At 47.0% G+C, this 13,196-nt stretch overlaps 1 protein-coding gene across 4 annotated transcripts in view; it reads left to right on the top strand.

Annotated features, from left to right (window-relative positions):
* pld3 (phospholipase D family, member 3) overlaps positions 1–13,196 on the top strand; it is a 62,720-nt gene that overhangs the window by 24,647 nt on the left and 24,877 nt on the right. For all 4 annotated transcript variants that reach the window (XM_059951408.1, XM_059951407.1, XM_059951409.1 and 1 more), the window contains 5 exons: positions 1,225–1,408; positions 8,040–8,157; positions 9,992–10,119; positions 10,627–10,827; positions 11,242–11,381. In XM_059951408.1, the coding sequence (XP_059807391.1) occupies positions 1,225–1,408; positions 8,040–8,157; positions 9,992–10,119; positions 10,627–10,827; positions 11,242–11,381 (771 nt within the window). The remainder of the gene's footprint in view (positions 1–1,224; positions 1,409–8,039; positions 8,158–9,991; positions 10,120–10,626; positions 10,828–11,241; positions 11,382–13,196) is intronic.

Genomic DNA, 13,196 nt, shown 5'->3' with positions numbered 1-13,196 from the left:
AGCAGGTGTACCTGATAAAGTGGTTCTAAGTGTAGTTTCAAGCAGATGTTTTCAGTGTCAGATATGAGATGTCATTCCAGTGGATTTCAAGTTCTGTCCTTAATAAAGATTTATTCTCTGAAGCATTAAGGCTAACAGAGTTTGGCTGCTTAACTTTTCGTTTGTGCCACTAACATAGAACACTTCATCTGGATATATGTCCTTCGGCCCACAATGTTGTGCCGATCTCTTGCTTTAAGGTCAATCTAACCTTTTCCTCTTGCATAGACCTCCATTTTTCTGTCACCTATGTGCTGTCTAAGTGTTTCTTAAATGCCCCTGATGTGTCTACCTCTACCACCAGCCCAGGGGTGTTCCACGCACTCAGCACTCTCTGCGCAAAGAACTTGCCTCTGACAGTCTTTCCCCACTATGCTTTCCTCCAATCTCTTTATTACCCCTTGTAAAAGCCATTTTCATACTGGGAAATAAGTCTGGCTGCCCACCTGGTCTGTTCCTGCTATCTTGTACGCCTCTATCAGGTCACTTTTCATCCTCCTCTGCTTCAGAGAGAAAAGCCCTGGCTCACTCAGCCTTTCCCCATGAGACGTAGCAGCCTTTTCTGATTATCTGGACGACATTCCTTCAGTATAGACAGTGCCAGATCTGTGAACGATTAAGGAACGGACTAATTCCCACTCCCATCGGGGAGGATATGGAGTATCCACTCCAGGACCACCAGGCTCAAAAACAGTAACTTTCTCCAAGCTGATCAACACCTCCACCCACTAACCCACCCCTCCACCACTACTTTATCATTTCCTATCAGAGTCGCCTTATGTACTGGCTGTCCTGTACCTAGCGTCACTTCATGGACATACAGTCAATCTATATAAGCTATAATCAATACAGTCAATCTATATAAGCTATCCTATATGTATTGATTTTTTTTTAAATTATTGGGTTGTGTTTTTTTGTGCTGCATTGGACCTGGAGTAACAGTTTTCTATCATGCTGGAAATGACATTAAGGAACGTTGTACTAATAAGGTTTCCCTGCCTCTTGGTGTGACTGGGATCGGTGGGGTGGGGGGGGGGAATATTACAGCCCTAGCTTCCAGGTCCCACCCATTACCTAATGCCACTTCTGTGAGGGGGTGTCAGCCAAATGTAGTGATGGGGAGAGATTTTGTTGTAACAAATTATTTTTTTTTGTACCTACTGAAGATCATTCTTCTGTTCCCAGTCTCACCCTTGTCGAAAGCATTCCAGAAGGGATGCACTTTGATCCCAATTTCACCAGGAATCCCTCCATTTCTGATGGCTGGATGAAGCTGTTGAGCAGTGCTGAGAGCAGCGTTGACATCGCTTCCTTCTACTGGACCATGAGAAACAACGACACGAGGACAGAGGAACCCACAGCCGGGCAGGTGGGTCAGGAGATGCTCAGTTGGTGACCTCTGCCTGTAACCCATCACTGACCTCTCCACGGGCAGATGGGAGTCCGGAATGATGCACGGGCCACCCTTGGTCATAGATGAATTTAACATAACAGGCCCTTCAGCCCATCTTCACCACAGCATTCTCCCTGCTAGTCTGAGCTGCCTGCATTTGTCCCATAACCCTTGAACCCACCTTCCTTCATATACCTCTTCAAATGCATGTTAAATATTGCAGTTGTACCTGCTGTGAACCTGGCAGCTCATTCCAGCTACTCCCCTGTTACCTCTCAGGCTTCCTTTAAACCTCTCCCATCTTATCTTGTATCTGTGCTCTTGTTTTGGTCTCCCCAACCCTAGGGAAAACCCTGTAGTTCCATCTTATCCATTCCCTCATGATTTTACAAACATCTGTCCCTCATTCTCCTATACTCCAGGGAATCAGATAGTGTGGCCAACCACTCTCTGTAACACCAACTCTCCAGTCCAGATAGCATTGTCATGTAGAGTGCCTATAAAGAGTATTCCCCCCCCCCCCATTGGGAGTTTTCATGTTTTATTGTTTCACAACATTGAATCACAGTGGATTTGATTTGGCTTTTTTTGACACTGATCAACAGAAAAATACTCTTTCATGTCAAAGTGAAAACAGATCTCTGCAAAGTGATCTAAATCAATTACAAATACAAAATAATTGCATCAGTATTCACCCCCCCCCCCCCAACATGACACACCAAATCATCACTGGTGCAGCCAATTGGTTTTTGAAGTCGCGTAATTAGTTAAATGGAGATCACCATGTGCAGTCAAGGTGTTTCAATTGATTGTAGTAAAAATACACCTGAATCTGAAAGGTCCAATCACTGGAGAGTCAGTATCCTGGCAAAAACTACACCATGAAGACAAAAGAACACTCCAAGCAACTCCACACAAAGGTTGATGAAAAGCACATGTCAAGAGATGGATACAGGAAAATTTCCAAGTCACTGAATATCCCCTGGAGTACAGTTGTTAATCATCAAGAAATGGAAAGAATGTGGCCCAGCTGTAAATCAGCCTAGAGCAGGCTGAGAGACCGTGCAAGAAGGGGACTAGTGAGGGAGGCCACCAAGAGACCTGTGACAACTCTGGAGGAGTTACAAGCTTCAGAGGCTGAGATGGGAGAGACTGCACGTACAACAACTGTTGCCCAGGTGCTTCACCAGTCACAGCTTTATGGGAGAGGCAAAGATAAATCACTGTTGGAAAAAACTTACATGAAATCGCAGTTGGAGTTTGTCAGAAGGGATATGAAGACTCTGAAGTCAGCTGGAAGAAGGTTCTGTGGTCTGATGAAACCAAAATTGAGCTTTTTGGCTATCAGACGGTGGCGTAAGTCAAACACTGCACACCATCAATACCTCACCATCCCTACCATGAAGCATGGCTGCATCAGGCTGTGGGGACGCTTCACTGCCACAGGCCCTGGAAGGCTTGTGAAGGTGGAGGGTAAAATGAATGCAGCAAAATACAGGGAAATCCTGGCGGAAAACCTGATGCAGTCTGCAAGATAACCTTGACTTGCAAGAAGGTTTGTTTCCAGCAAGAAAATGGCCTCAAGCAGAAAGTCAAAGTTACACAGGAATGGGTTAAAAACAACAGAGTTAATATCCTGATGACCAAGTCAGAGTCCAGACCTGAATCCAATTGAGAATTTGTGGCTGGACTTGAAAAGGGCTGTTCACTCACAATCCCCATGCAACATAACAGGGCTTCTGCAGTTTTGTAAAGAAGAATGGGGAAAAATTTCAGTGTCCAGATGTGCAAAGCTGATAGAGACCTATCCACACAGACTCAGCTATGATTGCTACCAAAGGTGCTTGTACTAATTACTGACTTGGGTGGGGTTAGTAATTATTTTGTGTTTAATAATTGTAATAAATTTAGACCAATATGTAGAAATTTGTTTTCACTTTGACAAAGTATTTTCTGTTAATCAGTGTCAAAAAAGCCAAATTAAATCTGCTGTGATTCAGTGTTATAAAACGTGAAAATTTCTAAGGCGTTGAATACTTTTTGTAGGCGCCATATTTCTTCTGCACCCTCTTCAGCTTGTCCTATAACAGGGTTTCCAAGTCTGCACACAGTATGCCAAGCGGAGACCTGTGTAATGTTCCTGCTGCTCAACGTGACGCTTTGATGAAAGCCAGCGTGTTAAGTGCCGCCTTCTCCGCCCTGTTTACGTGAGTGGCCACTCCCAGTGAACTGTGCCCTAGTGGTCAGGACTGTGCTGCAGCAGTCTCCAGATGGCCGGATGAATACGATTCCAGAGCCCCAGCTGTGAGCCTTCAAAGCACAGTGCAGTTACTTGCCCAGATACTTGGACGGCATTTCCCAAACTCTGCCATCCCTCCTCCAGGAAGGACAATGACAGCAGCTGCAAGGGAATTGGAATCGGAATCAGGTTTGATATCACTGGCATACGTCGTAAAATGTTGCAGTAACAGTCCATTGCAGTATACGATCTTAAAAAAAACTAAGTTACAATAAGTGTGTGTGTGTGTATATATATAAAGCATTCAGAGCTAGTGTTCTGGCTCATTATCCACATCAGAAATCTGATGGCAGAGGGGAGGATGTGTTCCTGAACTGTTTAGTGTAGCTCTTCAGGCTCTTGAATCTCCTCCCGTGATGGATGCTGCCTTTTGGATGCTGGGAAGGCCAGTGCCCTTGATGGATTTGTCTTGAGTTTACAACTTTCTGCAGCTTTTCTGATCCCGTGCAGTCCATAGCAGACGGTGATGCAGCCAGTCGGAATGATCTCCACGTAGATCTCACTGTAGAAATTTGGGAGTTGACAACTCCAGCAGGTTCCCATTCAGTTCATTGATTCAGCACAGTAAAAGGCATTTCCAGCCCAGAGAGCTTTGTTACACCCATGTGACCAAATAATCTACTAACTTGTAAGTCTTTTGACTGTGGGAGGAAATCGGAGCACTTGGAGGAAACCCACGCATTCATGGGGAGAACGTGCAAACTCCTTACGGACAGCGACAGAATTGAACCCCAGTCTGTGTCATTGTATTAGTGTTACGCTAACCACAACATTACTGTGCTACTTTGTGGCTAGTCCTTCATTGTCACTTGGTCTTAATCCATAAGATGTAGGAGCAAAACTGGGCCATTCAGCCCATTGAGTCTGCTGCAACATTCCTTCCTGGCTGATTTATTGTACCTCCCAACCCTATTCTCCTGCCATCTCCTTGTAATTCCCTGACTATTCAAGAACATATCCTCCAAGTTGAGTAAACTTGGCCTTTTCTCCTTGGAGCGACGGAGGATGAGAGGTGACCTGATAGAGGTGTACAAGATAATGAGAGGCATTGATCATGTGGATAGTCAGAGGCTTTTTCCCAGGGCTGGAATGGCTAACATGAGGAGGCATAGTTTGAAGGAGCTTGGAAGGTTGGGGGGGTGGGTGTGATAGAGGGAAGTTTTTCACACAGATTGGTGAGTGCATGGAATGCACTGCCAGCAATGGTGTTGGAGGCGGATACAATAGGGTCTTCTCAGAGTCTCTTCACTAGGTACATGGAGCTTAGAAAAGTAGAGGGCGATGGGGTGGGGAAGTTGTCAACTTCTGCTTTAAATATACTGAATGACATGGACTCATCTGCTGTCTGTCATCATGAATTCCACAGATTTACCACCCTCTAGCTAAAGAAATTCCTCCTCCTCTGCTTCGTCCTGAAGCTGTGGCCTGTGTTCTTAGACCTGCCCACTATAGGAAATGGCCCCTCCGCACCCACTCTTCTCGGTTGACCAGATCTCGTCGCTCCTTCTCCCACATCTGTGACCCCGTGCTGCTGGTCATCGACTTTGCTGCCTGTTTCAAAGAAAAAAGCAACTTTATTGGAAGTGCTTCAATAAATCGTTTCAAACTGCAATGACAACTAAACTTATTGATTGATAGAGAAACAGTGTGGAATTGTCCCCGTGACCCTCTGTGCAGCAACCCTGGCCTAACTCCCCAGACAATTTACAATAACCGTCACCTACTGACCGGTAACGAGTTTGGATGTGGAAGGAAACAGAAGCACTAGAAGGCTCCCTGCAGATCATATTGGAATTGAACTCTGAGCTACGATAGAATTGTGCTGACAGCTGTGCTGCTGTTGCACCCGACTAACTCCAGCCGAATTAAAATAGTGCCATACTGATCTGGGAAGCCATTGATTTCCCTGCAGTGTCCAGCACTTCCTTCACGCTCATAGCCAGCACCTTTTATCTTTCAGGGATGCCAGGGGCCTTTAAAGATGGCGATCAGTTGGAGCTTAAAAGAGTTCAGAAGGAACAGAGTACAGTTCAGGGGGGAGCAAAGGAGCAGTATAGGAGGAAGCTAGAACAAAAGCATGAAGGAGGTGTGGGACGGGATGAAGATCATCACCGGATGCGGTGCAAAGCGGGGGGCAAACATAAGTGGAGATGTGGAGAAAGCGAACCAGCTGAATAACTTCTTCAATAGGTTCGATAGCACAATCTCATCCTCACCGCAGAACTCCACACCAGGCTTGTCTCTCTACTCGTCCTACCTCTCACTTCCCTCACAGGAAAATAGCCACTCACAGGAGACCTTACCCACGCCCAAGATTACGGCTGCACAGGTGAACGGTCAACTGAGGAAGATCTGTACCAGCAAGGCAGATGGACTGGATGGAGTATCCCCACAATTACTGAGGGCCTGTGCGTCTGAGCTGGGAGAACCCCTTCAGCGCATCTTCAACTTGAGCCTGGAGCAGAGAAGGGTACCCAGACAGTGGAAAACATCCTGTATTGTCCCGGTACCGAAGAAACCACAACCAAGGGAGATGAATGACTTCAGACCTGTTGCTTTGACGTTGCACGTGATGAAGACCATGGAGCGGCTGATAATACAGAATCTGAGGCCACAAACCAGGCACGCCCGGGATCCTCTTCAGTTTGCGTATCAGGAGAAGGTGGGAGTGGAGGATACTATCACGTACTTGCTGCACAAATCCCTCTCTCACCTGGACAGGGTCAGTGGTGCTGTGAGGATTACATTCCTGGACTTCTCTAGTGCCTTTGACACCATCCAGCCCAGGATCTTAAGGCACAAACTAACGGAGATGGGAGTAGACTCACACATGGTGGCTTGGATAATGGACTACTTGACAGACAGACCTCAGTATGTGCGGTTGGGAGACTGTAGGTCTGACACGGTGGTCAGCAGCACAGGAGCGCCGCAGGGGACCGTGCTCTCTCCGGTCCTGTTCACCCTGTATTCATCAGACTTCCAATATAACTTGGTGTCCTGCCATGTGCAGAAGTTCGCTGATGACACGGCCATAGTGGGGTGTGTCAGGAATGGTCAGGAGGAAGAGTATAGGAAACTGATACAGGACTTTGTGATATGGTGCAACTCAAACTACCTGCGTCTCAATATCACCAAGACCAAGGAGATGGTGGTGGACTTTAGGAGACCTAGGCCTCATATGGAGCCAGTGATCATTAATGGAGAATGTGTGGAGCAGGTTAAGACCTACAAGTATCTGGGAGTGCAGTTAGACGAGAAGCTAGACTGGACTGCCAACACAGATGCCCTGTGCAGGAAAGCACAGAGTTGACTGTACTTCCTCAGAAGGCTGGCGTCATTCAATGTTTGTAGTGAGATGCTGAAGATGTTCTATCGGTCAGTTGTGAAGAGCGCCCTCTTCTTTGTGGTGGCGTGCTGGGGAGGCAGCATTAAGAAGAGGGACGCCTCACGTCTTAATAAGCTGGTAAGGAAGGCGGGCTCTGTCGTGGGCACAGAACTGGAGAGTATGACATCGGTGGCAGAGCGGAGGGCGCTGAGTAGGCTACGGTCAATCATGGAAAACCCTGAACATCCTCTGCACAGCACCATCCAGAGACAGAGAAGCAGCTTCAGCGGCAGGTTGCTGTCAATGCAATGCTCCTCAGACAGGATGAAGAGATCATTACTCCCCAACGCCATTCGGCTCTACAATTCAACCACCAGGGGCAAGACATGTTAAAGTGCCGGGGTTAGGACTGAGCTTAAGTTACCACTCAATGCATTTTAGTAAACTATTTAAGAACTTTTTAAAAGCTGTTTATTAATGCTTTTTGGGAGGGTGATTTTAGATGCTTAACATATTTATACTGAGTTAAATACTGTATATAATTAGTTTTGCTACAATAAGTGTATGGGACACTGGAAAAATGTTGAATTTCCCCTTGGGGATGAATAAAGTATCTATCTACCCACCCCTGGAAGAAGGCCAAGCAGCCAGCTTGGGCAGGGCCCTCAACCGCATGGGCAGTTTGGTCAGGCCCAGGGGCAGGTCAATCAGGGCAAATAAGTCTCTTCTTGGTTGTCACGCTGCGCTGTGGAGACCTGTTGTGACAGTAGTTGTGCTGGGTAGGGTTTACTATAAATTCCTTGCTTTACCGTTGGGTCTTGGGCTAACCAGTCCTGTCTCCTTTCGTGATGCGAACACATTTTCCGCCCAGATCTCTCTCCTTGCAGCCTCCATCCACCTCATCTCATTCATTTTGTTGAATGTGCTGCGCTGAATTCTGTCTGCTCCTGTCACTAACCTCCTGATCTGTGGTCTTCCCTCAGGGGGAAGCCATACTAAAGGAACTACAGAGAGTATCTGGGAAGCTCTCGGTCCGAGTCGCTGTTAGCAAGCCGAACCAGGAGCAGACTCTCGCCGACATTAATCTGCTGAAGCAAAGCGGTGAGGAAACCGGGGAGCGGCCGGGATACCGGAGTGTGTCGGAGGTGGGAGAGACTGCAGACCTGTGGCGGAGAATGGGGATTGGGGCTAACGGCTCTGTAGAGAGACTCCAGTAGTCCTGGCCAGTGGTTCAGGCCAGTTCACCAGTGTGACCCTGTGCCGCCTGTCATCGATGTCACTGTGTGCTGAATCCAGATGGAGGATCTTGACTGGAAATGTTGCTTGTCCATGATATGAATGAATTATAGGAAGTGTGGGTGGAGCGACATCATATGGTCAGCTAGAGAAATGGGTAACAGTGCAGTGCGATATCAAAAGGGGAGATAAAACTACTTTGGTTGTGACGACTTCATTTTGGGGGATTTTTTTTCATGTCTGATTTACAGACCGTCCTCAGGGACAGAACCCAGGAACAGCCTGTGCTTGTCTTAAAGCAGGAGTTCCCAACCTTTTTTATGCCATGGTTGGGAACTCCTGCCTTAGAGGCAGTGGGTGACCACTCTGTGAATGAGGAGAGGTTAAGTCGGTTGCATTTTGAAAGGGCGCCTGAGTTTGCAACGCTTTGACAAGTAGACGGGTAGGTGGGGGGGGGGGGTCAAGTTAAGATATCAATAAATTAGAGAGAGTGCAGAGACGATTTACTAGGATGTTACCTGGGTTTCAGCACTGAAGTTACAGAGAAAAGTTGAACAAGTTAGGTCTCTATTCATTGGAGCGTAGAAGGTTGAGGGGGGATTTGATCAAGGTATTCAAAATTTTGAGAGGGATAGATAGAGTTGACGTGAATAGGCTGTTTCCATTGAGAGTAGGGGAGATTCAAACAAGAGGACATGATTTGAGAGTTAGGGGACAAAAGTTTAAGGGAAACACGAGGGGATATTTCTTTACTCAGAGAGTGATAGCTGTGTGGAATGAGCTTCCTGTAGAAGTAGTAGAGGCCAGTTCAGTTGTGTCATTTAAGGTAAAATTGGATAGGTATATGGACAGGAAAGGAGTGGAGGGTTATGGGCTGAGTGCAGGTAGGTGGGACTAGGTGAGATTAAGAGTTCGGCACGGACTAGGAGGGCCGAGATGGCCTGTTTCCATGCTGTGATTGTTATATGGTTAAGTCGCTGAATATTGTTAAGGTGGACAGTCCATGTTTAAGAAGCAATTAGTTGATGGTAATTGGTTTATTATTATTAGATGCATGAAGATATAGCAAAAAAGCTTTCTGTTTGCCTGCCATCTAGACATTATTCCATAGATCAGTACATGGCAGTGGTACGAAAGGGGAAATGGTTATAGAGAATGTGCTGCCCTGGGGGATATTACTGTGCAAAGGCCATGAGGAGTGGAAGGGAGGGGCCACGAGGAGAAAATGGAGGACATCACAGTGCAGAGGCAGACCGAGCTTTCAGGAGTTCATCGTTAATGTCCAGTTTTATAACAGTTGACCTGGTGGTACACGTTCTCAAGCTTTTGTACCTTCTATCTGATGGGAGGGGCAAGGTGGGAAGAGTCCTTGATTATGTTGGGTGCTCTCCTGAGGTGATGGGAAGCGTAGACGGAAAATTTAACATGGCGAGGAAAAGGACTGTCCGACTGCGTGCACGTGGGTTGAGTGTAGAAAGGGAAAGGTTCATCGGGAACAGGGTGGGCTGAAGGGCCTGCTTGAGTGTTCTGGACACCAAAGGCATTGAGAATATTGGGAAGAGAGTGGGAATGCAGTGAGTCAACAACAATTGTGTTGAATACCGGGGAAGGTCGATGGCTGAGGGGTCTGTGCCTGTTCCTGTTCCCAGTGTTTCTGCGGAGGTGCAGTTGGGTGAATGTGTGTTTGATGCATTGGCAGGAGCCCAGGTGACGGTGGTGGACATGCCCAGACTGACCACGGGGGTTCTACACACCAAGTTCTGGATCGTGGATAAGAAACACTTGTACATTGGGAGTGCCAACATGGACTGGAGATCGCTGACACAGGTACAGGACGGCACTTGTCAGAGACCGTGAAATGTCAGCTGGCTGGGGGACTTTGATCTGCGGTTTTCAACTGGAGAATCCTCCAGTGTGGACCCAAGCCTTTAAAGACCTCCACAGAGAGGTGATTGTTGGGTGCTCTGCAGCGATTGTGGCAGGGCAGCCCAGCTTGGTGTGTGGGTCACATTTCAGCATACACTCCCACGGATCCAGCTGCTTCAGGCACCTCGGGCAACCCCACTTTCCAGGCTAGAGGGCTGTCAGTTGGAGCACACCTCCAGGCACAGTTGCTGCCCTTTCGAGGGGTGTGCTGTGGGTGACAGAGGTTGTTCGATGCCTTGTCTGAGTAAGATCCTCAGTGAAACTGATGCTCCTAGAGCCCTTCCCTCTCCCCACTGCTGCCCATGTTGCCCTTGTGTTCACTGTCAGGACCCAACCCTAATGAACAGGCGATGATGCTGTTTGGGAGGGGCTGCCGCGTGTTCACGAACTCCTCGTCTTTCTCAACAGGTGAAGGAGCTGGGAGTCATCATCTACAACTGCAGCTGTCTGGCCGAGGACCTGGAGAAGATTTTTGAGGCGTACTGGAGTATCGGTGGGCCCAATGGTACCATCCCTCACACTTGGCCCAGTAACTACTCCACGGCCTACAACAGAGAAGGTCCCATGGAACTGAAGTTCAACAACACTCCAGCTAGCGTTTACTTCTCGGTGAGTTCCCTGGAGGAGCAAACCAGATCTGGCCTGTGGGTGGAGAGGTGAACGGCCCAACGCCCCTGTGATTAAGATGCAGCTTTTTCATTCTCCCACCCCGCACTTGTGACAAGGTGGACTTCCACTCTTCCCCCTCTACCCTTTGGAACAATTGTCAATGATTGATAAGATTTTTTTGGCAGGGTGGCCTCTGTAACTTAGTGATTAGAGCAATGCTGTTAGAGTTCAAGGTGTCAGAGTTCAGAGTTCAATCCCAGTAAGGAGTTTGTATGGCCTCTGTGGGTTTTCCCTGTCCGTGTCTCTAATTCTCAATGCCTGGGATGCCGCTGCAAGTCAGCTTTTCATTGCACCCTGTGCGTACTCCAGCAAACAGACTGTGACTGCAATCTCTTGAACCCTTCTCCCTTCCAGAGCTCTCCGCCTGCTCTGTGCCCAAAGAACCGGACCGACGATCTCACGTCCATCCTCAGCATCATTGACGACGCAGAGAAGTTTGTCTATGTGGCCGTCATGAATTACATCCCTGCTACGATATTTACTTCCCCCAGAAGGTAATGGACGTTCTTCGTCTGTCTGTCTATGTGCGTTTCCTTGTGTCTCCCTTGTTTGTGTCCCACTCATGAGGCTGTCTGTTGCTCCCCTGTCACCCACCCCAGAGGTGGAATCCAAGCATCCTCTGCTTAGCTAAAACCCACCCAGGGTTGTGTAGGAATCTGACTGTATTTTAAACTTGCTGTCACTAGTGGCTGTTACTGGCCAGTGATCTATGTTTGCTTTTGTCCAGCCTTTCAAAGAGAACTGCAACCTTTTGTGTGGGTGGGTGTCTGGGTCATTGGTTATGTGTGAGCTGCATTCTGCACCTACGTTATAGTTGGGAGTCAGGCCTCCAGCAATTCCACCTCTGGTTGGTAAAAGAGTGTTCTAATCAGAATCAGGTTTAACATCACTCACATGTTGTGAATTTGTTGTTTTGCAGCAGTGGAGTATTTTTTTAAATCTGTAAGTTGCAATAGAAATATAAACAGTGGATTCCAGTTAATTGGGTCATGTTTTGGCCCATTTAAGTGGCTGTTCCAATTAGCCAAAGTTTCATGGAAATAGTTAAAAAGGTATAAAAAAAAGATAAACAGTAACAAGTTGTGTATTTATTTGAAATATAGAGAAAAGAACACTACCAGTAGTACTACGGTTCTATAAAGTTGTGTTTTAGTTCTTAATAGTTATTGACAGAGGAATTCCATAAGATATAGGACGAGTCAGGCCATTTAGCCCATCAAGTCTGCTCTGCAACTTCATTGTGGTCGATCCATTTCCCTATCAGCTCCAGTCTCCTGCCTTCTCCCTACAACCCTTCATGCCCTGACTAATCAATAACCTATCAACCTCTGCCTTAAGTATATCCAATGACTTGGCCACCACCACTACCTGTGGCAACAGATTCCACAGACTCATTACCCTTTGGCTAAAGACATTCCTTTCATCTCCGTTCTAAAAGGATTCCCCTCGATTCTGAGGCTGTGTCCTCTGGTCTTAGATTCTCCCACCATAGGAAATGTCTCCTGCATATTCACTTGATTGAAACCTTTCGACATCTGATAGGTTTCAATGACGATCCCCTTCATTCTTAATTCTAGTGTTTCTAATTGTGAATCTTGTGTGTTTTATTACACGTCACACCCTGTAATTGTACAACATAAAATTGATCCTACAGTTACAAAGTTAAGTACAGTGCTCCTGCTCCAATTGGTGGTGAGGAGAGTGTTACATACCCTGTAACTGGGTCACTTACCAGCAAAGATAGAGAGGTCCGTTGAAGTCTGATGGTACTATTTTTAAAAGTATTTATTGATAAAGGGGCACAAAAATAAGATTAATGCAAACATACAGATAATATATGTCGTCAATACTAAATCTAAAAGCGCGGGTATAATAATAATCAATAAGAAATAGCTCTATCATTGTCTAGGGGATAATGTATTGTCCGATGGAAATATAACAGTTACTGTTAGTTCGTTCAAGCTGCAGCGTTTTGGGTTTTAGAGAGAGACGGGTTAAACTTGCCCAGGTCTTTTATGATGCCAATCTTCTGAGTTGGAGGAGTTGGTTTCCCCGTTGTTAGCTAAAAGCCGTTTTCCGTGATACCAGCCACCAGTCCCAGGCAACGGAACTGAACGCACGTGGCCTCCTTCAAATGGCTTCCCGCTATTACGGGATCGCTAACGTTTCTTCTGGTGCGTCTGAGGGGGCTGTTCCCACAGACCCTCTTTTATCCTGACTCGCAGGGTCGCAGAGGTCAATCAGGTTGGGGGTGATGCAATCCCTCCCTCAACCAGCCCACTTTGCCTGAGGGCGTTCACGTAGCATAG

The sequence above is a fragment of the Hypanus sabinus genome, chromosome 26, assembly GCF_030144855.1.
Source record: "Hypanus sabinus isolate sHypSab1 chromosome 26, sHypSab1.hap1, whole genome shotgun sequence".
NCBI lineage: Eukaryota > Metazoa > Chordata > Chondrichthyes > Myliobatiformes > Dasyatidae > Hypanus > Hypanus sabinus.
This window is presented reverse-complemented; position numbering and strand designations above follow the sequence as displayed.